The sequence below is a fragment of the Aegilops tauschii genome, chromosome 5, assembly GCF_002575655.3.
Source record: "Aegilops tauschii subsp. strangulata cultivar AL8/78 chromosome 5, Aet v6.0, whole genome shotgun sequence".
Lineage (NCBI taxonomy): Eukaryota > Viridiplantae > Streptophyta > Magnoliopsida > Poales > Poaceae > Aegilops > Aegilops tauschii.
This window is the reverse complement of record NC_053039.3, coordinates 119,414,847-119,441,085: the sequence shown is the minus strand read 5'-3', so window position 1 is coordinate 119,441,085 and position 26,239 is coordinate 119,414,847. Positions and strand designations below refer to the sequence as shown.

General features: G+C 42.8%; 1 protein-coding gene across 2 annotated transcripts; it reads left to right on the top strand.

Moving 5' to 3' along the window:
* Positions 1–749: 749 nt before the first annotated feature.
* Positions 750–6,077, top strand: LOC109755706 (calmodulin-binding protein 60 D). Of its 2 annotated transcripts, none has more exons than XM_020314600.4 (12): positions 750–1,385; positions 1,502–1,550; positions 1,663–1,712; positions 3,115–3,163; positions 3,267–3,316; positions 3,743–4,242; positions 4,330–4,493; positions 4,597–4,803; positions 4,885–5,041; positions 5,142–5,249; positions 5,356–5,430; positions 5,514–6,077. In XM_020314600.4, the coding sequence occupies exons 1-12, from the start codon at positions 1,024–1,026 to the stop codon at positions 5,729–5,731; spliced, it is 1,989 nt and encodes a 662-aa protein (XP_020170189.1). In that variant the 5' UTR covers positions 750–1,023; the 3' UTR covers positions 5,732–6,077. The 2 variants fall into 2 exon arrangements, with proteins under 2 accessions (XP_020170189.1, XP_020170190.1); XM_020314601.4 differs by having other exon boundaries at positions 928–1,385; positions 5,356–5,441.
* The last annotated feature ends 20,162 nt before the right edge of the window (positions 6,078–26,239 follow it).

Genomic DNA, 26,239 nt, shown 5'->3' with positions numbered 1-26,239 from the left:
CCACCGTCCTAGTGCAGAAGGAGAAGGTGTTGCCGTTTCGTCCGAGGTAGGAGAAGAGGCGGCAGCGTGCATTGGCGATCACCGGGCGGGCGCCTCCTCCTTCACGGCAAATCGCATGCTATCAGTCACTTTCTTTCCTGACCATCTGATCAATATCCAACTGCCTCAATCATGTTGTGGCATGTTCAACTTCTTTCTCCCACATCTTCTTCCCCCCGCACGATGGTTCCTCCTTCCCGCAGCCTACCCCGCCCCATCCGTCTGCCTCCACCCCCGTGGTCGACGGGCGCTACTGCGCACCGCCTCACCGCCCCGCCCTACCCTCAACCTCCCCCCACCGCCGTTGCTGGCCACCTCCCCGGCCATCCCTCTAAGCCCTGCACCATCTATGAAAAACTCCATCGACCCCCTGCACCTCCACCACTAAGATAGTAAATGGGGTCGTGGCTTCCCCTTAAGAAAGATAATAAGGCTATGACTTCCCCCTAAGATAGATAATAGGGCTGGGCCTTCTCCAGCGAGGTTCGGCCTTCCCATCTCGTGCACTTCGAAAGAAGGAAAAAGTGACTGGCGCCACAAAAAAAATTCTGTACCTGAAAAATAGCAAAACCGCTAAAAAAATGTTACAGCCAAGGAACACGAATTTCATCAAAAAAGGAGAAAAAAGGAAGAAGAAACGTAAGGGCGAGATAGAGGAATCTTGCAAGACTCAAGAGAGAGAAATTGAGGGCGGCATCGCCGCATCGATCGGTTTTCTCGTACGTACGTGTCTCCGGACTTCGCCGCGGGTAGGGAGGGAATCATGCGCGTCCAGCCGTCCACGGACGAAACAAGCGAGACTCCCCGCGCTTTCGGCCGCCCGCGGCAGCAAGAAGGCGAGTGAAGTGAAGTGGGGCTGCTTGAGTGCTTGACTTGCTCCTCAGTCGTCCCCCCTCGAGCTCTCACCTACCAAATCCGTCGAAACACGCACAGCGGACAGTAAAACAATTATCCTTAATCCTCCACGTCGTGCTCTACATCTCAATGGCCGCCCATAAAACCCAGTGGTGGCGTGAGCTGAACGGCGCCGATCCATTTTCTTCCTCTTCGACAGGAGACAAGCCCATTACCCCCCTTCCTGTTCCTCCCGCCGCTGCTATCGTGCAAGAACTTGGTACCAGAGAGTGTGTGTGTGAGAGAGAGGAACGATTCGTCGGTGCCATGGCGCCGCCGAAGAGGCAGCTGGCCCTGACGGGCGCCGGCGCAGGCCGGGAGGAGGCGAAGCGCCTGCGCGTCGGGGTCGCCAAAGCCAACGCCGCCGGCTGGCGTGCGCCGACATCGCCGGCCTCGCCGGGGACGCGGCTCATGCGGCGGACCGTGCTCGTCGTGCTCTTTCTACTGCGAATGTGCGTGCCTCCATCCCCATCTGCCCGCTCGACATTTCATCTCAATCCATCGGGTGCGCGTCGAGCTCCGTTTCTTGATTTCTAACTCTTCTTTCCCCGCGAATCTGTGCGTGCAGGAGCGACGGGATCACGGTGACGGAAAGCATCTCCCAGATTGGTCGCATGGTGAGCGCGCGCGCGCGTGTGCACGAGTACCCGTTTTTGCTGGAATTTTGTAACCACTAGTACTTCACCGGGTGCCAATGATAATTTTCTTTCTTTCTTTGTGCTTGTATAGGTTCAGAGGAAGATGGAAGGGATTCAGAAGGTTCAGGCTCTTATGATGCGGTAAGGATCATTTCTCTGTTATGCTCTTGTGTTCAAATTTTCGTTTCGAAAGATATGGCAGCCGTTTCTCATTACTATCTTCTAGCAACTGTTTAATTACGCTGTAATAGGTCTAGCAGTGGTCGGATTATGCTGTAATAGTCTAGTCTTGCTTGTTCGGGTGTTGTTAGGTTTTTGCCGAGCGTGTGCAGTGGGTTTCCTAGTAGTGCTCGAGCTCGCTTTCCTCTTCTTTCCCATCTCCTATTAAACTCTGGATTTGGTGTATTTCTGTTATATCTTTAATGAAAAGGGGATAAGCACGGTTCGAAAAAAGAGAGCAAGTGTTTAATTATGGACTTGACTTTCCACTAAGATTTTCTTCCTGTGTTTCATAGCATTTAGCTTTGGCAATAAAAATATCACTTATAAAAATGAATTTTTGAAAAATGTTTCGTACATACAATACTTTGAAATATGTTCAACCATCTATTAAAAAAAAGTTCTTGTTTTTCAAAGAGAATGTTCTCATAATTGTTCTAATCTAAATATGTTTATATAAAAAATGTTGATTTTGCCACATGTAATATTACTTTGATAAAAACAATTGTACCATTTTTTAAAATATATTCATGTATTAAGAAAAAAATCATGTAACTAGTTAAAATGCCACATATTCCACTAGAGATGGTAAAGTTCATATAGTGAAAAATTATTAATTGGAATTATGAGGTGCAACGCATGAAAAGTACAAAAGGAAATAGAAACAAGCAAAAACATGATACATAATTAAGAAAAATAAAAAAATATAAAACAAATAATCATGCTTGAAAATAAAATAGAAGATAAAAAGGTGACATTGAAAATCAACAAACAAAATGGCACATAAAAAATAAAAAACAAAATTAAAATGATTTCTTAAAAGATTAGGACTATACAAATTAATAAAAAAAATTAAAGTAGAGATGGACAAAAAAGAAAGAAAACACACGAAACTCATATGGAAATGAAAACCCATAAAAGATCGCCCACAACAAAATAGAGGCAGTTATGGGGAGCCAATACACTACCCCCTCTTGTTAGGCTGGTCACAATGGGGAGTATCAGTGTGTGATACTACATCCCAGGCCTTAGGAATCACTTGCAAATAAAGATAAAGATTAAGCCAGCTCTTTATTTTTTGAATAATCAAGGGTGTACATTGGAGACCTTGTCAACATGTGAAAGGGCATAAAAACCGAACAAGTAACTTATTAAGTATAGTTATATCCTTTTATGTCTTGATGTATTTCCATGATTTCTTCAGCTTGCCGTACTTTCTCAATGAAAATATGCAAGCTTTGCGTGTTTTGTTGTTATTTACTTTTAGGATAAATAAAAGGCTTACCCGTGCTTCTTTTTCTAATTTTGCTATCTTTGGTCTTAGCAAATTGGAAAATTTAGAGGAGAAAGTGGAGAGCATGAGCCATGAAGTGGTTAGATTCATATTCTTTAAAATAATTTCTTTGCATGTTCATCCTTATTTGATAGTATAATATATTTGTTGCTCACACTGTATTTGTCATGTAAAAATTGCAGAAGAAATTGGCACGTTTGCATTCCAATAGACACGCCGATAAATACCCAAGGTAACAGATCTGCAATTGCAATGCTCGATAGTTTCCTCCGTCATACTTAGTCTCATGTTGAAATGTTAAATATCCACTGTCTAGCCTTTTGGTGAGTTATCATTCTATACCTACATAGTTGATCCCCACTAACTCTAATTCTATCAACATGCAACTATGTCAACTCACCGTGCCATTATGCATGGGAAAAGATTCACCTTAACATGCACCATGCATGCTATCCATATTTAATAAATAGTATTCTACAAATGTACAATAATCAAAATACCATTGATTATATATATTTTAGTTTCAGTTCTCGCATTGTCACATAGCAGTACCTATCCGATGCTGCTCTATAGGAACAAAGTAGTATGTGGATGTTAAATTAAAAAATGCCAACTGAACAACAACTACATCACAATGTCATTCATGTTCCTGTTTCAGATCAGAACCATATCAGGAGGGTGCCACTTTGAGTGAACCGAATGCCAACATTCGCCTGCGTTTCCTGGATGGCCTCAGGACTCCAATTTACACAGACAAGATTATAACATCTCAGAGCAATGCGGCTATCAGGGTTGGCGTCTTTGATGGTGAAAAAATGATCAATGAAGGCCCGCTTTCGAAGGCGAAAGTTGAGATCCTGGTTCTCCGTGGCGACTTCTGCAGTGACGGTCAGGAGAGCTGGACTGAAGAGGAGTTCAACAGCCACATAGCGCAAGGCCGGCACAGGCAAGGGTCAGTGCTGGGGGGCGATTGCAGTGCGTGGTTGAACAATGGGGAGGCATCATTGGGAAAAATCCGCTTCAGAGAAGGATCATCCAGGACTCCCAGTAGGAAGTTCATCGTCGGAGGAAGAGTGTGCATGAACAGGAAGATCGGTGGTATTCGAGTCCAGGAAGCTGTCATGGAGCCGGTCACTGTGCTGGATCGTAGGAATGAAGGTAAAAGACTTTTGTTGCTAGTCAGCATGTTCTTTGTTTCCATTGGACTCACATTACAGTTTCCTTTTTAATCATTGTTTGCTTCAGCAAATGAGAAGAGACACCCTCCAAGATTGGACGATGAAGTCTATCGCCTGGAAGAAATCTCCAGAGATGGAATTTACCACAGGAGGCTTAAGAATGTTCATATCTTCACAGTGGAGGACTTCTTGAAGGCTTTGAATAAGGACGCAGACGTGCTCCGTGAAATGGTATAAAATCTTCCCTAAAATTGTTTTTCTCATTCTCTTTAGAAGTTGTTGTGCTATTTTCTCATGGTGAATAATGTTGTCGTTTCGATTTCTTTACATATAGGTCCTCGAGATCAAGAAGCGCAGTAACGCTTGGGAAAGAATGGTTAAGCATGCCAGGGAATGCTGCCTCGCAGACAGGCCTGAGCTCAAAGCATATCACAGTGTAGAGGGGAATGTGGTGATCTTCTTCAATTGCGTGCATGATCTTGTTGGAGCAATTTTTTATGGTGTTTACGTTTCACGGGACAATTTTGATCCGGCTAAGAAGGTACATTCTCACCATATTCATCTAATATTTGGACCATATGTGGAAGTCAAACAAGTTGAAGATATCATTTTCTCATCGCAGGCTCAAGCGTATGAGTTGAAAGAGTGTGCGCGCGGTCAGTTGGACATCCTTCCGTTTGACTATGTGATGAATGGCAATCTTCCTGAACAAGTTCCCTCTAGCACACATTCTACTCTGGATGCAGCATTCATTCTTGGGCCGGATGTCGCGCTTCAACGTTAGATACACGTTTTCTTACCCTTCCCATGTCTTAAAATTTCTGACTATGCGATGGCCTGAACTATGGAGCTTAAATTGGTCTTTTTGAGGAACTGCAGCAAATGAAAACCAGTTGCAGGATAGGATCAACAATATCACTGAACCATCTCACCAGAATGAGTATATTCATGGTGATCAGAGCACAGTTAACACACATTATTTCCAAGGTACATAGTTGTTGCTGCTTTGTTCCCCTCTTATCTCTTTATCCTCTGTTTCCTCATGGACTCCTTGCAGTTTCAGTGACTTATGCTCATTTTGGCCTTTTTTCAGGAGAAAGTATTCTACCAGTTGGTCAGCAGCAACCTACAATTTTCACTGGTGAATTGCTACACTGGCCCTACGAAAGTGAGCAATCGGTCTCTGCATGAACCATGAACAAACCTGAATAAACCTGATAGATGACTCACATTTTACTCTCCCAATTCCAGGATCAGGTCAAGTGAACATCCATAGCCAGATGCAAGCTCCCATGTCCATGGATGGCGGAGGTGTCATACAGGCATCAACGTCTGTTCAGCACAACCTTCTACCACAATTATTTGTTCCTACTCAAGTCCAAGAAAGCATGCATGCCATCCATTACTCTGAGAATCCACCTAACCATGCTGTTGGACCATCGACATGGCACGATGATATTTATCCCTGAACCGGAGCCTAGCGCCAATCTATTTCCCGGACCGGATTATGGAAGCTTCTAGCAAGCGAACACTTTCCACAATGCAGTTTAGACCGTGTACCATCATGGTTGTGTGTTGTGTGTCACTATAACTTAGGTGTCAGGTTGTGATATACGAGTAGTATTACTTTCAGTCTCAAGCATTGTAAACTGTATGTTTGGACACAAAATTGCTTGCCCCTATTCTTTCCTATTAGATGTTTTCAACATTGTACAATGATGTCGTGTGGGATCTAAGGGTGTGTTGTAACTTAGGCAAAACATTTTGTTGTCTGCGCGCTCACTTATGTTTAATTGATGTTTATATGTTTTGGAATTTTTACGATTGTAAACTGCCATGAATAGCAGACAGATATTGTTGAGTAAGAGAAAACTCAGAACGTAAAATTTTCTCACATGGTACTGTAAAATTTATTTCACCACCTTTTTGCATTGCAGCATACCCCCTCCGCTCCCAAAAGAAAATCATATAAACTTTGTCTCAATTCAAAGAGTGCAAAGTTTAACACGTGCGCATCTCCTCTCCTGAAATCTCAGGTGGCTAGGGTTTTTCATTTGTGCAGCCGCCACCAGCAGTTCCCCTCGCCTCTGGGTGTCTTCCGGCACTGGCGATGTGGGGGAACCCCCCTTTGGAGTGGAGTTTGGGTCTCCCTAGCCCAACCTACGGTTCAATCTAGGGGCCTGATTGGATTGTCGTTTTGCACACTTTTACACCTGTAAAAGATACAGACCTCAATCGGTCGTTTTCATTTCTGGTTGAAAATCATATGTGGCTGGTGAAATACACTTGTAAAAGTAATACGGGTGTATAAATTTACCCCTATTCCAAGCGGGGCTTAGGTGTGTGGTCGATGGTGGCGAGACGATGTCACGCCTGCCAGGGAGGCTCCACCTGTAGAAGAACAAGGAGACGGGACGACCCCAACTGTCAGTGAGTGACCTCGAGGCCTGCCGCCTGTTCTATGTACCTGGGCTGTGGAGTGAGTGTGTGTTCGACCAAGACGATGCCTGCGTGCTCGTGGCGCGGTTAAGTGGGTAGGAAACCTGTTGTAGACTTGGATTAGTTATCAAATGTTATTGCTGAACCACACGACAGAGAAGTTGATCTTCTCTTGGTTATCTCTTTCCCCTCCCAAGAACAGATGCCTTCTCAGCAAGTGGCTGTCTATGCTATCTGTCGAGACAGAGGCCACATGGGCCCAGATTCTTCGTAGCAAGTATCTTCACTCCAAAACTTTGTCCCAGGTGACAGCAAGGCTGATGGACTTGCCTTTTTGAAAAGGACTGATGAGAGTCAAATCAGCCTTTTTCAATAGGACAAAGTTTACAATCGGCAATGGCACCAACACGCGATTCTGGGAGGATACTTGGCTAGGAGAGACACCCCTCGCGCTTCAATGCCCGTCTCTTTATAGTATTGTTCAACGACGCGACGCTTACGTTGCAACAGTACTTCAGTTCATCCCCCTTAATATTCAATTCAGGAGGACGCTAGCCGGTAATCGTTGGGAAGCTTGGCTCCATTTAGTGAGTAGGCTGATGGAGGTCCAGCTGTCTCAACAACTCGACCAGTTGCGCTGAAAGCTTACTAGGACTGGGGAGTTTACAGTTAAATCTATGTATCTGAATGTTATTAACTCTAGCTCCATTCCTAGTTCCAAACATGTTTGGAAAGTCAAAGTTCCTTTAAAAATTAAAGTGTTTATGTGGTTTGGACATAAACAAGTCATCTTAGCCAAGGACAATCTGGCAAAGCGTAACTGGACAGGACCGACTAGATGTAGTTTTTGTGATCGGGATGAAACTATTAAACACCTTTTTCTTGACTGCCCGCTGGCAAAAGTGCTATGGCGGACGGTGCACATAGCCTTTAATATTACTGCTCCGAATTCTGTCAGCATGTTATTTGGAACGTGGCTTAACGGGATAGAGGTCGGAACAGCGAGACACATTCGCGTAGGAGTATGTGCTTTATTGTGGGCAGTCTGGAACTGCAGAAATGATTTGGTTTTTAACAGAACAACAAATATTCATTTTTTGCAGGTTATCTTCCGAGCCACTACGTTGATCCGTATGTGGTCATTACTCACTCCGACGGAGGCCAGGGAGCGTTTGGTTACTGGATCCATCCGCTGGAAAATGGTAGCACGGGATATTTTCAACCGGTTTGGATGGCGGTCATGTAATAGGATAGGCAGTTAGTTTCCCTATCTTTTTTATGCCAGCCGGTTGTGGCTTTATGGCTACTTTTTATTGGCTCTCTGTGAGCTCTTCTTTACTTTTTTTCAGACTGTAAGACCTTTGTTGAATCTATTTGCTTTTTTATAAAGGTGGCCGTATGCATCGTTCTGATGCAGAGGCCGGGGAGCCCCCTTTTCGAAAAAAATCTCTTTCCCCTCCCTCTCGAACCCTCACCAACTCCTTCCCTTGCCTTCCTAGATCTGATTGAGAGAGAAGAGTAGATCGGGCGGGCCTGTTACAGACGATGGAATAAGTACTTCTCGTTCCGGTGATGCTGATTTGAAGACCACCTAGACAAAAATGAGGCCTGATCTACTTGCCGGTGGAGCTACCTGGAAAGACGGCGACAATTCATGTTTTGGTCTTCTGGTTCGCCGCAACACGATTAATTTCGGTTCCATGAGGAAGCCAATGAGGTTAGGCCTCCCTGGTTCTACCCTTCTTGTTGCTTTCTTTTTCGGGATGACAATCTGATTCTTGGTTTGTTGTTGCCAGCATCTTCTAGCTCCGACCAGCCACTTTTCGGTCAATGTGTCAACTTTACCCTGGCTCTAAGGCTGTTCAGGAGATCCACGGGTGACATTGAGCTTTACTCATAGCACTCCCGCCGGCGAGTGCAGAAGAAGTTGGCCTTGATATACCCATGGGCATATGTGGTATTTCTATTTTTGCAAGGACGGTCTTGTAAGGTTTGGACTAATTAATATATTAGTACTCTGGTACGTGCAAAGCACATAAGTTGAAATTCTAATTGCATACACTACTTCGTACAAACAAAATACGGGCAGGATATTGTTTCGGGTGATATCTCTTTTTTCAGTCAATATATTATGATTAATATATGATGTGGGGGGTACCCAGTGAAGGAAATATGCCCTAGAGGCAATAATAAAGTTATTATTTATTTTCTTATTTCATGACAAATGTTTATTATTCATGCTAGAATTGTATTAACCGGAAACTTAGTACATGTGTGAATACATAGACAAACAGAGTGTCACTAGTATGCCTCTACTTGACTAGCTCGTTGAATCAAAGATGGTTAAGTTTCCTAGCCATAGACATGAGTTGTCATTTGATTAACGGGATCACATCATTAGAGAATGATGTGATTGACTTGACCCATTCCATTAGCTTAGCACTTGATCGTATAGTATTCTGCTATTGATTTCTTCATGACTTATACATGTTCCTATGACTATGAGATTATGCAACTCCCATTTACCGGAGGAACACTTTGTGTGCTACCAAACGTCACAACGTAAATGTGTGATTATAAAGGTGCTCTACAGGTGTCTCCAAAGGTACTTGTTGGGTTGGCGTATTTCGAGATTAGGATTTATCACTCCGATTGTCGGAGAGGTATCTCTGGGCCCTCTTGCTAATGCACACCACTATAAGCCTTGCAAGCATTGTAACTAATGAGTTAGTTGCGGGATGATGTATTATGGAACGAGTAAAGAGACTTGCCAGTAACGAGAATGAACTAGGTATTGAGATACCGACGATCGAATCTCGCGCAAGTATCGTACTGATGACAAAGGGAACACCGTATGTTGTTATGCGGTTTGACCGATAAAGATCTTCGTAGAATATGTGGGAGCCAATATGAGCATCCAGGTTCCGCTATTGGTTATTGACCAGAGATGTGTCTTGGTCATGTCTACATAGTTCTCGAACCCGTAGGGTCCGCACACTTAAAGTTTTGTGACGATTTGTATTATGAGTTATGTGATTTGATGTACCGAAGGTATTTCGGAGTCCCGGATGAGATCGGGGACATGACGAGGAGTCTCAAAATGGTCGAGATGTAAAGATCGATATATTGGACGACTATATTCAGACATCGGAAAGGTTCCGGGTGATTCGGGTATTTTCGGAGTACCGGGGAGTTACGGGAATTCACCGGGAGAAGTATTGGGCCTTATTGGGCCATACGGGAATAGAGGAGAGAGGCCAAAAGGAAGGAGGCGTGCGCCCCCCCTCTGGTCCGAATTGGACAAGGGGTGCAGCCCCCTTTTCCTTCTCCCTCTCCCCCTCTTTCCTTCTCTCCTACTCCGGAAAGGAAAGGGGAATCCTACTAGGACTTGGGAGTCCTAGTAGGACTCCCCACACTTGGGGCGCCCCCTCTAGGGCCGGCCTCTCCCTCCCTCCTTTATATACGGCGGCAGGGGGCACCTCTAGACACACAAGTTGATCTATTGATCTCTCCCAGCCGTGTGCGGTGCCCCCTCCACCATATTCCACCTCGGTCATATCGTAGCGGTGCTTAGGCGAAGCCCTGCGTCGGTAGCAACATCATCACCGTCATCACGCCGTCGTGCTGATGGAACTCTCCCGTGAAACTCTGCTGGATCGGAGTTCGCGGGACGTCATCGAGCTGAACGTGTGCTGAACTTGGAGGTGCCGTACGTTCGGTACTTGGATCGGTCGGATCGTGAAGACGTACGACTACATCAACCGCGTTGTGCTAAACCTTCCGCTTTTAGTCTACGAGGGTACGTGGACAACACTCTCCCCTCTCGTTGCTATGCATCACCGTGATCTTGCGTGTGCGTAGGAAAGATTTGAAATTACTACGTTCCCCAACAGTGGCATCCGAGCCTGGTTTTATGCATAGATGTTATATGCACGAGTAGAACACAAGTGAGTTGTGGGCGATACAAGTCATACTGCTTACCAGCATGTCATACTTTGGTTCGGCGGTATTGTTGGATGAAGCAGCCCGGACCGACATTACGTGTACGCTTACGCGAGACTGGTTCTACCGACGTGCTTTGCACACAGGTGGCTGGCGGGTGTCAGTTTCTCCAACTTTAGTTGAACCGAGTGTGGCTACGCCCGGTCCTTGAGAAGGTTAAAACAACGCTAACTTGACAAACTATCGTTGTGGTTTTGATGCGTAGGTAAGAACGGTTCTTGCTCAGCCCGTAGCAGCCACGTAAAACTTGCAACAACAAAGTAGAGTACATCTAACTTGTTTTTGCAGGGCATGTTGTGATGTGATATGGTCAAGACATGATGCTATATTTTATTGTATGAGATGATCCTGTTTTGTAATCGAGTTATCGGCAACTGGCAGGAGCCATATGGTTGTCGCTTTATTGTATGCAATGCAATCGCCCTGTAATTGCTTTACTTTATCACTAAGCGGTAGCTATAGTCGTAGAAGCAATAATTGGCGAGACGACAACGATGCTACGATGGAGATCAAGGTGTCGCGCCGGTGACGATGGTGATCATGATGGTGCTTCGGAGATGGAGATCACAAGCACAAGATGATGATGGCCATATCATATCACTTATATTGATTGCATGTGATGTTTATCTTTTATGCAACTTATTTTGCTTAGAACGACGGTAGCATTATAAGATGATCTCTCACTAAATTTCAAGGTATAAGTGTTCTCCCTGAGTATGCACCGTTGCGAAAGTTCTTCGTGCTGAGACACCACGTGATGATCGGGTGTGATAGGGTCTACGTTCAAATACAACGGGTGCAAGACAGTTTTGCACACGCGGAATACTCAGGTTAAACTTGACGAGCCTAGCATATGCGGATATGGCCTCGGAACACTGAGACTGAAAGGTCGAGCGCGAATCATATAGTAGATATGATCAACATAGTGATGTTCACCATTGAAAACTACTCCATCTCACGTGATGATCGGACATGGTTTAGTTGATTTGGATCACGTGATCACTTAGATGATTAAAGAGATGTCTATCTAAGTGGGAGTTCTTAAGTAATATGATTAATTGAACTTAAATTTATCATGAACTTAGTCCTGGTAATATTAGCATATCTATGTTGTAGATCAATAGCTCGCGTTTAGCTCCCCTGTTTTATTTTAATATGTTCCTAGAGAAAACTATGTTGAAAGATAATTGTAGCAATGATGCGGAATGGGTCTGTGATCTGAGGTTTATCCTCATTGTTGCACAGAAGAATTATGTCCTTGATGCACCGCTAGGTGACAAACCTATTGCAGGAGAAGATGCAGACGTTATGAACGTTTGGCTAGCTCAATATGATGACTACTTGATAGTTTAGTGCACCATGCTTAACGGCTTAGAATCAGGACTTCAAAGACGTTTTGAATGTCATGGACCATATGAGATGTTCCAGGAGTTGAAGTTAATATTTCAAGCAAATACCCGAGTTGAGAGATGTGAAGTCTCCAACAAGTTCTATAGCTAAAAGATGGAGGAGAATAGCTCAAGCAGTGAGCATGTGCTTAGATTGTCTGGGTACTACAATCGCTTGAATCAAGTGGGAGTTAATCTTCCAGATAAAATAGTGATTGATAGAATTCTCTAGTCACCATCACCAAGTTAGTAGAACTTCGTGATGAACTATAGTATGCAAGGGATGACGAAAACGATTCCCGAGCTTTTCATGATGATGAAATCGATGAAGGTAGAAATCAAGAAAGAGCATCAAGTGTTGATGATTAACAAGACCACTAGTTTCGAGAAAAGGGCAAAGGGAAAGAAAGGGAACTTCAAGAAGAACGGCAAGCAAGTTGTTGCTCAAGTGAAGAAGCCCAAGTTTGTGAAGGAAATATGCCCTAGAGGTAATAATAAAGTTATTATTTATTTCCTTATATCATGATAAATGTTTATTATTCATGCTAGAATTGTATTAACCGGAAACATAATACTTGTGTGAATACATAGACAAACAGAGTGTCACTAGTATGCCTCTACTTGACTAGCTCGTTGATCAAAGATGGTTATGTTTCCTAGCCATTGACATGAGTTGTCATTTGATTAACGGGATCACATCATTAGGAGAATGATGTGATTGACTTGACCCATTCCGTTAGCTTAGCACACGATCGTTTAGTATTCTGCTATTGCTTTCTTCATGACTTATAGATGTTCCTATGACTATGAGATTATGCAACTCCCGTTTATCGGAGGAACACTTTGTGTGCTACCAAACGTCACAACGTAACTGGGTGATTATAAAGGTGCTCTACAGGTGTCTCCGAAGGTACTTGTTGGGTTGGCGTATTTTGAGATTAGGATTTGCCACTCCGATTGTTGGAGAGGTATCTTTGGGCCCACTCGGTAATGCACATCACTATAAGCCTTGCAAGCATTGCAACTAATGAGTTAGTTGCGGGATGATGTATTACAGAACGAGTAAAGAGACTTGCCGGTAACGAGATTCAACTAGGTATTGAGATACCGACGATCGAATCTCGGGCAAGTAACATACCGATGACAAAGGGAACAACGTATGTTGTTATGCGGTCTGACCGATAAAGATCTTCGTAGAATATGTGGGAGCCAATATGAGCATCCAGGTTCCGCTATTGGTTATTGACCGGAGACGTGTCTCGGTCATGTCTACATAGTTCTCGAACCCGTAGGGTCCGCATGCTTAAAGTTTGATGACGGTTATATTATGAGTTTATGTGTTTTGATGTACCGAAGGTAGTTCGGAGTCCCGGATGATATCGGGGACATGACGAGGAGTCTCAAAATGGTCGAGACGTAAAGATCGATATATTGGATGACTATATTCGGACATCGGAAAGGTTCCGAGTGGTTCGGGTATTTTTCGGAGTACCGGGGAGTTACGGGAATACGGGCGAAGAAGTATATGGGCCTTATTGGGCTTTAGGGGAGAGAGAGAGGCAGGCCGCGCACCCCCCCAATGACTAGTCCGAATTGGACTAGGGGGAGCGGCGGCGCCCCCTCCTTCCTTCTCTTCCCTCTTCCCCTTCCTTGTCTCCTACTCCTACTACTTGGAAGGGGAGGAATCCTACTCCCGGTGGGAGTAGGACTCCTCCAGGGTGCGCCATAGGGGCCGGCCCTCTCCCCCTCCTCCACTCCTTTATATACGTGGCCAGGGGGCACCCCATAGACACAACAATTGATCATTGATCTCTTAGCCATGTGCGGTGCCCCCCCTCCACCATAGTCCACCTCGATAATATCGTAGCAATGCTTAGGCGAAGCTCTGCGTCGGTAGAAAATCATCATCGTCACCACGCCGTCGTGCTGACGGAACACTCCCTCAAAGCTCGGCTGGATCGGAGTTCGAGGGACGTCATCGAGTTGAACGTGTGCTGAACTCGGAGGTGCCGTGCGTTCGGTACTTGATCGGTCGGATCATGAAGACGTACGACTACATCAACCGCGTTGTGCTAACGCTTCCGCTTTTGGTCTACGAGGGTACGTGGACACACTCTCCCCTCTCGTTGGTATGCATCACCATGATCTTGCGTGTGCGTAGGAATTTTTTTGAAATTACTACGTTCCCCAACAGTGGCATCTGAGCCTGGTTTTATGCGTAGATGTTATATGCACGAGTAGAACACAAGTGAGTTGTGGGCGATATAAGTCATACTGCTTACCAGCATGTCATACTCTGGTTCAGCGGTATTCTTGGATGAAGCGGCCGGGACCGACATTACGCGTACGCTTACGCGAGACTGGTTGTACCGACGTGCTTTGCACACAGGTGGCTGGCGGGTGTCAGTTTGTCCAACTTTAGTTGAACCGAGTGTGGCTACGCCCAGTCCTTGAGAAGGTTAAAACATCACTAACTTGACAAACTATCGTTATGGTTTTGATGCGTAGGTAAGAACGGTTCTTGCTCAGCCTGTAGCAGCCACGTAAAACTTGCAACAACAAAGTAGAGGACGTCTAACTTGTTTTTGCAGGGCATGTTGTGATGTGATATGTTCAAGGCATGATGCTATATTTTATTGTATGAGATGATCATGTTTTGTAACCGAGTTATCGGCAACTGGCAGGAGCCATATGGTTGTCGCTTTATTGTATGCAATGCAATCGCCCTGTAATGCTTTACTTTATCACTAAGCGGTAGCGATAGTCGTCGTAAGTTGGTGAGACGACAACGATGCTACGATGGAGATCAAGGTGTCGCGCCGGTGACGATGGTGATCATGACGGTGCTTCAGAGATGGAGATCACAAGCACAAGATGATGATGGCCATATCATATCACTTATATTGATTGCATGTGATGTTTATCTTTTATGCATCTTATCTTGCTTTGATTCACGGTAGCATTATAGGATGATCTCTCACTAAATTATCAAGGTATAAGTGTTCTCCCTGAGTATGCACCTCTGCGAAAGTTCTTCGTGCTGAGACACCACGTGATGATCGGGTGTGATAGGCTCTACGTTCAAATACAACGGGTGCAAAACAGTTGCACACGCGGAATACTCAGGTTAAACTTGACGAGCCTAGCATATGCAGATATGGCCTCGGAACACTGAGACCGAAAGGTCGAGCGTGAATCATATAGTAGATATGATCAACATAGTGATGTTCACCATTGAAACTACTCCATCTCACGTGATGATCGGACATGGTTTAGTTGATTTGGATCACGTGATCACTTAGAGGATTAGAGGGATGTCTATCTAAGTGGGAGTTCTTAAGTAATATAATTAATTGAACTTGAATTTATCATGAACTTAGTACCTGATAGTATTTTGCTTGTTTATGTTGATTGTAGATAGATGGCCCGTGCTGTTGTTCCGTTGAATTTTAATGCGTTCCTTGAGAAAGCAAAGTTGAAAGATGATGGTAGCAATTACACGGACTGGGTCCGTAACTTGAGGATTATCCTCATTGCTGCACAAAAGAATTACATCCTGGAAGCACCGCTAGGTGCCAGACCTGCTGCAGGAGCAACACCAGATGTTATGAACGTCTGGCAGAGCAAAGCTGATGACTACTCGATAGTTCAGTGTGCCATGCTTTATGGCTTAGAACCGGGACTTCAGCGACGTTTTGAACGTCATGGATCATATGAGATGTTCCAGGAGTTGAAGTTAATATTTTAAGCAAATGCCCGGATTGAGAGATATGAAGTCTCCAATAAGTTCTACAGCTGTAAGATGGAAGAGAATAGTTCTGTCAGTGAGCATATACTCAGAATGTCTAGTTATAACAATCACTTGATTCAACTGGGAGTTAATCTTCCGGATGATAGCGTCATTGACAGAATTCTTCAATCACTGCCACCAAGCTACAAGAGCTTCGTGATGAACTATAACATGCAAGGGATGGATAAGACGATTCCCGAGCTCTTCGCAATGCTAAAGGCTGCGGAGGTAGAAATCAAGAAGGAGCATCAAGTGTTGATGGTCAACAAGACCACCAGTTTCAAGAAAAAGGGCAAAGGTAAGAAGAAGGGGAACTTCAAGAAGAATAGCAAACAAGTTGCTGCTCAGGAGAAGAAACCCAAGTCTGGACCTAAGCCTGAGACTGAGTGCTTCTACTGCAAACAGACTGGTCACTGGAAGCGAAACTGCCCCAAGTATTTGGCGGATAAGAAGGATGGCAAGGTGAACAAAGGTATATGTGATATACATGTTATTGATGTGTACCTTACTAATGCTCGCAGTAGCACCTGGGTATTTGATACCGGTTCTGTTGCTAATATTTGCAACTCGAAACAAGGACTACGGATTAAGCGAAGATTGGCTAAGGATGAGGTGACGATGCGCGTGGGAAATGGTTCCAAAGTAGATGTGATCGCGGTCGGCACGCTACCTCTACATCTACCTTCGGGATTAGTTTTAGACCTGAATAATTGTTATTTGGTGCCACCGTTGAGCATGAACATTATATCTGGATCTTATTTGATGCGAGACGGTTATTCATTTAAATTAGAGAATAATGGTTGTTCTATTTATATGAGTAATATCTTTTATGGTCATGCACCCTTGAAGAGTGGTCTATTTTTGTTGAATCTCGATAGTAGTGATACACATATTCATAATATCGAAGCCAAAAGATGCAGAGTTGATAATGATAGTGCAACTTATTTGTGGCACTGCCGTTTAGGTCATATTGCTGTAAAGTGCATGAAGAAACTCCATACTGATGGACTTTTGGAACCACATGATTATGAATCACTTGGTACTTGCGAACCGTGCCTCATGGGCAAGATGACTAAAACGCCGTTCTCCGGAACTATGGAGCGAGCAACAGATTTGTTGAAAATCATACATACAGATGTATGTGGACCGATGAATGTTGAGGCTCGCGGCGGGTATCGTTATTTTCTCACCTTCATAGATGATTTAAGCAGATATGGGTATATCTACTTAATGAAACATAAGTCTAGAACATTTGAAAAGTTCAAAGAATTTCAGAGTGAAGTTGAAAATCATCGTAACAAGAAAATAAAGTTTCTACGATCTGATCGTGGAGGAGAATATTTGAGTTACGAGTTTGGTCTTCATTTGAAACAATGCGGAATAGTTTCGCAACTCACGCCACCCGAAACACCACAGCGTAATGGTGTGTCCGAACGTCGTAATCGTACTTTACTAGATATGGTGCGATCTAAGATGTCTCTTACTGATTTAGCGCTATCGTTTTGGGGTTATGCTTTAGAGACGGCTGCATTCACGTTAAATAGGGCACGATCGAAATCCGTTGAGACGACGCCTTATGAACTGTGGTTTGGCAAGAAACCAAAGTTGTCGTTTCTTAAAGTTTGGGGCTGCGATGCTTATGTGAAAAAGCTTCAACCTGATAAGCTCGAACCCAAATAGGAGAAATGTGTCTTCATAGGATACCCAAAGGAAACTGTTGGGTACACCTTCTATCACAGATCTGAAGGCAAGACTTTTGTTGCTAAATTTGGATCCTTTCTAGAGAATGAGTTTCTCTCAAAAGAAGTGAGTGGGAGGAAAGTAGAACTTGATGAGGTAACTGTACCTGCTCCCTTATTGGAAAGTAGTTCATCACAGAAACCGGTTCCTGTGACACCTACACCAATTAGTGAGGAAGTTAATGGTGATGATCATGAAACTTCAGATCAAGTTGTTACTGAACCTCGTAGGTCAACCAGAGTAAGATCCGCACCAGAGTGGTACGGTAATCCTGTTCTGGAGGTTATGTTACTAGACCATGACGAACCTACGAACTATGAAGAAGTGATGGTGAGCCCAGATTCCGCAAAATGGCTTGAGGCCATGAAATCTGAGATGGGATCCATGTATGAGAACAAAGTGTGGACTTTGGTTGACTTGCCTGATGATCGGTAAGCCATTGAGAATAAATGGATCTTCAAGAAGAAGACTGACGCTGACGGTAATGCTACTGTTTATAAAGCTCGACTTGTTGCAAAAGGTTTTCGACAAGTTCAAGGAGTTGACTACGATGAGACTTTCTCACCTGTAGCGATGCTTAAGTCTGTCCGAATTATGTTAGCAATTGCCGCATTTTATGATTATGAAATTTGGCAAATGGATGTCAAAACTGCATTCCTGAATGGATTTCTAGAAGAAGAGTTGTATATGATGCAACCGGAAGGTTTTGTCGATCCAAAGGGAGCTAACGAAGTGTGCAAGCTCTAGCGATCCATTTATGGACTGGTGCAAGCCTCTCGGAGTTGGAATAAACGCTTTGATAGTGTGATCAAAGCATTTGGTTTTATACAGACTTTTGGAGAAGCCTGTATTTACAAGAAAGTGAGTGGGAGCTCTGTAGCATTTCTGATATTATATGTGGATGACATATTGCTGATTGGAAATGATATAGAATTTCTGGATAGCATAAAGGGATACTTGAATAAGAGTTTTTCAATGAAGGACCTCGGTGAAGCTGCTTATATATTGGGCATCAAGATCTATAGAGATAGATCAAGACGCTTAATTGGACTTCCACAAAGCACATACCTTGACAAAGTTTTGAAGAAGTTCAAAGTGGATCAAGCAAAGAAAGGGTGTTTGCCTGTGTTACAAGGTGTGAAGTTGAGTAAGATTCAATGCCCGACCACTTCAGAAGATAGAGAGAAGATGAAAGATGTTCCCTATGCTTCAGCCATATGCTCTATTATGTATGCAATGCTGTGTACCAGACCTGATGTGTGCCTTGCTATAAGTTTAGCATGGAGGTACCAAAGTAATCCAGGAGTGGATCACTGGACAGCGGTCAAGAACATCCTGAAATACCTGAAAAGGACTAAGGATATGTTTCTCGTTTATGGAGGTGACAAAGAGCTAGTCGTAAATGGTTACGTCGATGCAAGCTTTGACACTGATACGGACGATTCTAAATCGCAAATCGGATACGTGTTTACATTGAACGGTGGAGCTGTCAGTTGGTTGAGCTCTAAACAAAGCATTGTGGCGGGATCTACGTGTGAAGCGGAGTACATAGCTGCTTCGGAAGCAGCAAATGAAGGAGTCTGGATGAAGGAGTTCATATCCGATCTAGGTGTCATACCTAGTGCATCGGGTCCAATGAAAATCTTTTATGACAATACTGGTGCAATTGCCTTGGCAAAGGAATCCAGATTTCACAAGAGAACCAAGCACATCAAGAGATGCTTCAACTCCATCCGGGATCTAGTCCAGGTGGGAGACATAGAAATTTGCAAGATACATACGGATCTGAATATTGCAGACCCGTTGACTAAGCCTCTTCCACGAGCAAAACATGATTAGCACCAAGGCTCCATGGGTGTTAGAATCATTACTGTGTAATCTAGATTATTGACTCTAGTACAAGTGGGAGACTGAAGGAAATATGCCCTAGAGGCAATAATAAAGTTATTATTTATTTCCTTATATCATGATAAATGTTTATTATTCATGCTAGAATTGTATTAACCGGAAACATAATACTTGTGTGAATACATAGACAAACAGAGTGTCACTAGTATGCCTCGACTTGACTAGCTCGTTGATCAAAGATGGTTATGTTTCCTAGACATTGACATCAGTTGTCATTTGATTAACGGGATCACATCATTAGGAGAATGATGTGATTGACTTGACCCAGTCCGTTAGCTTAGCACACGATCGTTTAGTATTCTGCTATTGCTTTCTTCATGACTTATAGATGTTCCTATGACTATGAGATTATGCAACTCCCATTTACCGGAGTGTAACATCCCAAAATTCTAAATTTTGGAATGTTATAATAAACAGATAGATTGGATTGATTGTTTGATTGATTGACTGAAAGTGAGTGGAATTCGAAATATTTTGAAAGTTAAATGAGAGGGAATAAAAGGACTTTCCCAAACTTTCATTTTGCTTTTATGATCTCCATGAATTCAAATTCTTTTCACCACAAAACCCTGGAGAGAAGATGACATGACTTCTTCCATTTCTTTAAATGACAAGGGGTGTTGAAAATATTTGAATTTCATTTGAAAATATTTCCCATTTTAGAAACTTTATGCAACTCAATGATTTTCACGAGAGAAGATAAAATGACTTCTTCAAAAAAAAATATGAAATATGAGTTGGGAGTTTCAAAGGTCAAATTCGAAGTCCTTTTGGAAATCATTTTAGTTTGGAGTTATTTGAGTCTTATTCAAATTATTTTTCTCCAAAATAAAAATATACAGAAAATAGGGTAACATGATTCCCTACATCAGAAAATTGGAGAAAAATAAATTTGAAATCATTTTGGTATTTTTAAATGATTTTTATTGGATTTTATTAAGGCAGTAGCACTGTTTGATTTATTAAAATTTGTGTGGATTTTATTTGACTTTACAAAAATGTTCATGCTGTAGGAAATCTTTTTCTGCAAATTTTTATATATAATATGCCTATATAAAGTTTTATTTTTATTTTCTTTATTCAACTTTTCCTTTCCTGTCTCTATTTATAAAAAAAACTACATGCGCGTACTCTGTGACTATATGTCGCCCTCATGCGCAGTATATTAGCTTTTGGCGCACCATTGTTTTTTTTTCTGTTAAATAGGCCAGGCCCAGCCGGCCATATTCCTCCCCATATTTCTTTTCTATAGTTTTTTTTCTTTCTTTTCTTTCTTTTCAATTGCTAAAAAAAAAACTGCCGCCCGGCCGGCCGAACCGCTAAGGCCTTTAGGCCCATGCGAGGCGCTCCCCTTTTTGTCTTTTCGTCTATGTTTAGTCCCACATTGCCAAGTCTTTAACCTCTAAACCTTTTTTTCACCTATAAATATAAAAATTGTGGGTTAAATCAATATTTTGGTTTGACTAGCTAAAAATATATTTCTCCTCTCCGGCGAGACTTTTGGAAGTTGTCTCCACACTCCGAAGTCGTCTTTTCTATACTTATAAAGGTATATTTATTCGTTCTATGTATTTATACGTTAGATCTAGAATTCTTTTATCCATAGCTATTTTCTTCTTCTGCAAAATAGCTTGGCCCTGATTTTTCAAATAGCCATAACTTTTTACTCGTTCATCCAAATTAGATGAAACCAGCGCCTATAGTTTCGTCTTGTTTTCACCTATCCAGTTAACCTGTCACGTCAACTTTTTGAAATTTTCAAATTTCGAAATTTGTTCAAATTCATATTCAAACTTCTTTTGTTCATAACTTAAGTTCCGTAACTCCGTTTGAGTTGATTCTTTTTGCAAAGCGAAGCTCTTGACCTAAACTTTCTGATAAGGCCAAATTCACATAATTTTGGTACTGTTAGAAATTGTTTTATGTTGCAAGAGTTATTTGCTTGGTTTTGATGTTTTCCGAAGTGTCTTCCTCGTTCTTTTTGATCTTTTGAGTGATTGCTTATGTGTGGTTACCATTGCTTGCTTACGATAGATTAACCGGAGTGTGACGAGTAGATCTATCCAGAGTATTGAGTGCGAATCATCTTCATCAACATTGCAGGCAAGTTCACACTTTGATCATACCCCTTTTATACCTAGTTTTTTTATGCATTAGATTCAACCCTCAAACAATTGCATGATTAGGATCTGATTTAACATGTGGGTATTGGGAAGTAGTTGAGGTAGTACCTATTACCTGTTTTCTTATCAAACCCTTGGGAGTTACTTCTACGTTGCTATTATATTGACATGCTATGCTCGTAGACGTGGATTGGTTTTGAGAGATCTTCATGACAGATGTGAGATTGTTAATAATGGTTTACCTAAGGTGGCAACTAAAACTCACATCTGGGTGGATTGAGGCACCTGGAGAATCCAGTGTTGTCTGTTTGTATAAGGACCGCCACCCAGGCTCAAAGGGATCATAAGATTATTCATGCTAGAAACTTCCATGTGCAGCCACAAGCTATTATGGGCTCTAGCATAGTTGAGTAGGTTACATGATCTCTTGAAGAGGTGGGCTAGCAGATGTAGGGGAAAGTAGGTGTACCGGTCCACCCGGAGTAAAGAGTGATTGTTCCTGAAAGACTGTGTCTCGGTCATCCGTTTCTCAAACATCATGCAGTGCGAGAATCAAGCGGAGCCGATCGAGTCTTGTGGGGAAAAGTGCGCAAACCTCTGCAGAGTGTACAAACTAATCATGATTAGCCGTGTCCCCGGTTATGGACATCTTGAGTATCTAGTTCTTGGATTATCCCGTTGATCTCATCATGTTACTTTAATTAATCTTGTTGGGTTAATGATGATACTTAATTGGGATTGAGATGCTGTCAACCATCTCAATGTTTCACAACCACAATGATAGTTAAATAAAATTTATTCCTTTGAAGTAGGGAAAAATTGGCTTTTCGCAAAAACATTATAACCATAGAGCTTTTCCACCAGCCATATATGCATGTAGTGATAGCCTTTGTTCATCATTTCTCTATGGTGTGAATTTGCCAGCATATTCCATGTGCTGACCCGTTTTCGGGCTGCAACGTTTCATGTTGCAGGATTCTTACGACGAGTAAGTGATACGTTAGGGTTACAATTTCTACACTCAACTTTGCCGTTGGTGTTGATGGGAATCCACAACCTTGTTGCTTCCGCTATTTGGATTGAGGTAATAGTATTTACGTTACTTTATACATGTGATTTACCTCTGTTATAAATCCTCGAGTACTGTGTGTGTCAGCATACCGATCCAGGGATGACACTTAAGCACAGAGACTTGATCCATTCGGGTCGGGTCGCTACAAGATGGTATCAGAGCACATGTTGACTGTAGGACTTGACCCTAGAAACTGGCAAGCCCATAGGAAGGATTTTCCCTAAAACTTTCCTTTTCAAAAAGATATTTTACCTCTCTCCTTTTCTGAGTCTTATTCAAATATTGCCTTTTAGTGAGACCATACCCCTTTCCCCTTTTGACCACTCGAAGATTCGACTGATGAGACCACTCCAAGTAGTACAGGATATCGGACAACTAAGACCATTCGGAATGAAGAGGATTTTACCGTGCATTATGATAATGGAAACTACAACGGTTGAAGATTCCGAAGACTGGGAGAATTTGAAGGCTCTGAATAATTGCCAGATGTGTATGACCTAGGAAGGTTACCCTTATGGAACTTGGCAGACTATGGAAGCTGTCAATACTCGAGAGCAAGGTGTATCGGAGAAAGACCGAAACATGGAGAGTTAGAAACTCAAAGTTTTGTCAAGGAAACCCAAAGACAGGAGATATCAGTTATGGAATGAAAGCTCATGGCAGTAACATGGGCATAGACACGGCTGACCATGGTGTTATTACCCGTTTATCATATTGTCACCGTGTTGAGTTAAGTATGCATATGCATGGAAGGATTGGATGGTAGAAGGCTGATGGAGCACCTATCAGCAAGATGAAGTTTTAACTTTAGACCGGTGTATCACCAGGATCTGGAGTATTACATCAAGAAGTTTTTGACAAAGAAGTGTTTCATGAAGAACTCAGAACCCAGAAACTGAAAGTAGCCAAGCTGGGAAAGCAAAACCACGAGATAACGGAGACTTGCCAGGAGCTGAAGGACAGTAGGATCATGGTTCATGTCAAGGATGTTGAAACCAGAAGTTTGGAACGCAACTCCAGAAATATAAAGGACGTCACGAGAGACTTCGTGTCAACAGAGATGATTTGGCAAAAGAACTTGAGAAGGACAAGCATGATTGGAAGAAGCCATCGGAGACATGAACAAGATTTCAAGAGTTTGGCGACTTTGAAGATTTTTTGACCTTTAGAAGACCAAACCCCTGTTATACCTACGTTAGATGCGACGTTTGTGAGCTGTCATTTGTTTGTTGTTTTTCCGACAGCCACAATAAAATCTGTCTTTTTAAAACCATTGTTTACATTGTGTGTATCCCTCTCTATCTCTCTTATCCCACCCCAAACCCATGGACCCAATAGAGGATGAATGGAGATGAGCTTGTATTTTCTGGACCGATGAGTCAATTGGAGACGGACCGATGGATTCAGAACATGGAGGATCACATGAAGAATAACCCTATAGTCGGAAAGGATATGACCCGGCATGCTCTTCTATGTTTTGAAAGAGGTGCTGCCACTTGGTGGAGGATGTACCAAACCATCAATGGATGGCAAGGAGTAACCACTTGGAAAGAATTTAAGTGGACTCTACAAAGATCTCGTCTTGTGTCCCAGAAATTGAAGCCTTATGGAAAGGATATGAAGAAACCTTGTGCATACAAGCCTTGTGGAGAAATAGGCCACAACCATAAGGAACACAAGGATGAATGCCCTAATTGTGAAGGAAGTCACCCAGCTGAAGGATGCCCAACTAGGCAGATCACTTGTTTCTTGTGTGAAGGGACTACCCACTACCCTGCTCAGTGTCACATCTACCCCATGGTACAAAGGACTATCCAGCAGAAGAAAGAAGCAATGAAAAGAGCCCTCATGGAAAGTTTAGAGGAATCTGTGATGAAGGAAGAGGTGGAGGACACACCCAAAGAAGAACCAATTAAACCCTGCACCAAGTCATGCTATTCATGTGGAGAAGAAGGACACATCTCCCAAAATTATCTGAATGGGGATTTAGTAGAATTCCCGACAGAGGAAGTAGAGTATGACCCACAGGAAATAGAAGCCCTGATTGGAACGGAAAAGTCCAGGAAGAGAAGTAGATTGGATCCCAGGAACAACCCAATTTCTACAAAAAAAGACCTGAGTCATATCACATGTTACAGGTGCAAAAATTCAGGACACTACCACAATGATTGCCCAAAAGGGAAGATGAGGACCCCAGGAGGCTATATAATCACAAGGAAACCCCGAGATATGTCAGAAGTAATATGTTTCCGTTGTGATGAAGCAGGGCACTTTGCCAGAGAATGCCCCAAGGAGACGGAGACTTGTGACAAATAGTTGAGTGCAACGAGAAATACAGTAGTAGTAGTGTGGACATTTCTTTTATTAGTGAGGTGTCAGATTGAGACATGTAATGGAATGCAGGAGATTGTAATAATTTGAGAATCAATAAAGTTAGCATCATTGGTATTGATTTGGATTCTATGAGTTGTTACTCTATGAAGAAAGATTTTGACCATTTTTGAGGATATGAGAAATATGGTCTATGGAAGATTGTGCATTTTAAAGGTGGTAGTACCCTGTGAGGAAACTTGACCCTTGGAAAAAGGTAATGATATTCCACGAAGTGGATTTCAAACAAAATAAGTATGAGTTTTATCTCGATATGTTAGATACCCCAAGAATATGAGGGTATGGAGTATTATTGGATGTAAAGGAGGTAGTCTATGAAATTGGAGACAGAGCATGTCCTCGTGTGTTCCCTCTGCGAGGAGTTAAACTATTTGGAGTTAAGGGAAAGTTAGCCCCGAGATTTGTAGGACCATACCGAGTTTTGGAGCATATGGGAGAAGTGACCAACAAGCTGGAGTCACCCGAAGGACTGTCAGGAGTTCATGATGTGTTTCACGTTTCCCAGTTGAAGAAGTGCCATGCAGAGATGGCCAATATTCCCCTGTACGGACGCTTGACCCTGGAAAGGATAATGATGTTCCACGAAGTGGAGTATGGACTTCATAAGTATAAGTTTTTTTTCTCAGTATGTGGGATATTCCCGAGGATGAAGAGATGAATTACTATTGGATATAAAGGAGGTATGATGTTGGAAATATGGATCAATGGAAATTCCATGATGAGTCTGAGTAATCATGTCTAAATTTGGTGCCAATAGAAGGAAGGAAGACAGTACAATTGGATGGATTTAAGAAATACTAGGAAGTTGGATGTTGGATTAAGGATCAGTTGCCCGATGATAAGTTCAAGGAACTACAAGTGATGAGATGGGCCATAACCCACAGGCCCTAGGACCTGCCAAGAAGCAAGCGCATTCTTGCTGAAGGAAAAACCCTGGAAGAAGTTACGATTTTATCGACTAACGATCTTATAGGAGTTACGCAAAACCTGAGGGTTGGGAAGGAACGATAGATGTTTGTTTGGCTTGCAGAATCCATGGATTTATCCGAACCTAGTTCATTGACAAGAGAAATTCTGCAATGCTTGTGAGGATGACCGAGTGTTAGAATGCGAGATTCGCTAAA

Coding starts and splice junctions, on each gene's coding strand:
- LOC109755706 (XM_020314600.4), top strand. CDS start 1,024: ATGGCCGCCCATAAAACCCAGTGGTGGCGTGAGCTGAACGGCGCCGAT. Junction 1,386..1,501: donor GTGCTCTTTCTACTGCGAAT/GTGCGTGCCTCC, acceptor CTGTGCGTGCAG/GAGCGACGGGATCACGGTGA. Junction 4,494..4,596: donor CAGACGTGCTCCGTGAAATG/GTATAAAATCTT, acceptor CTTTACATATAG/GTCCTCGAGATCAAGAAGCG.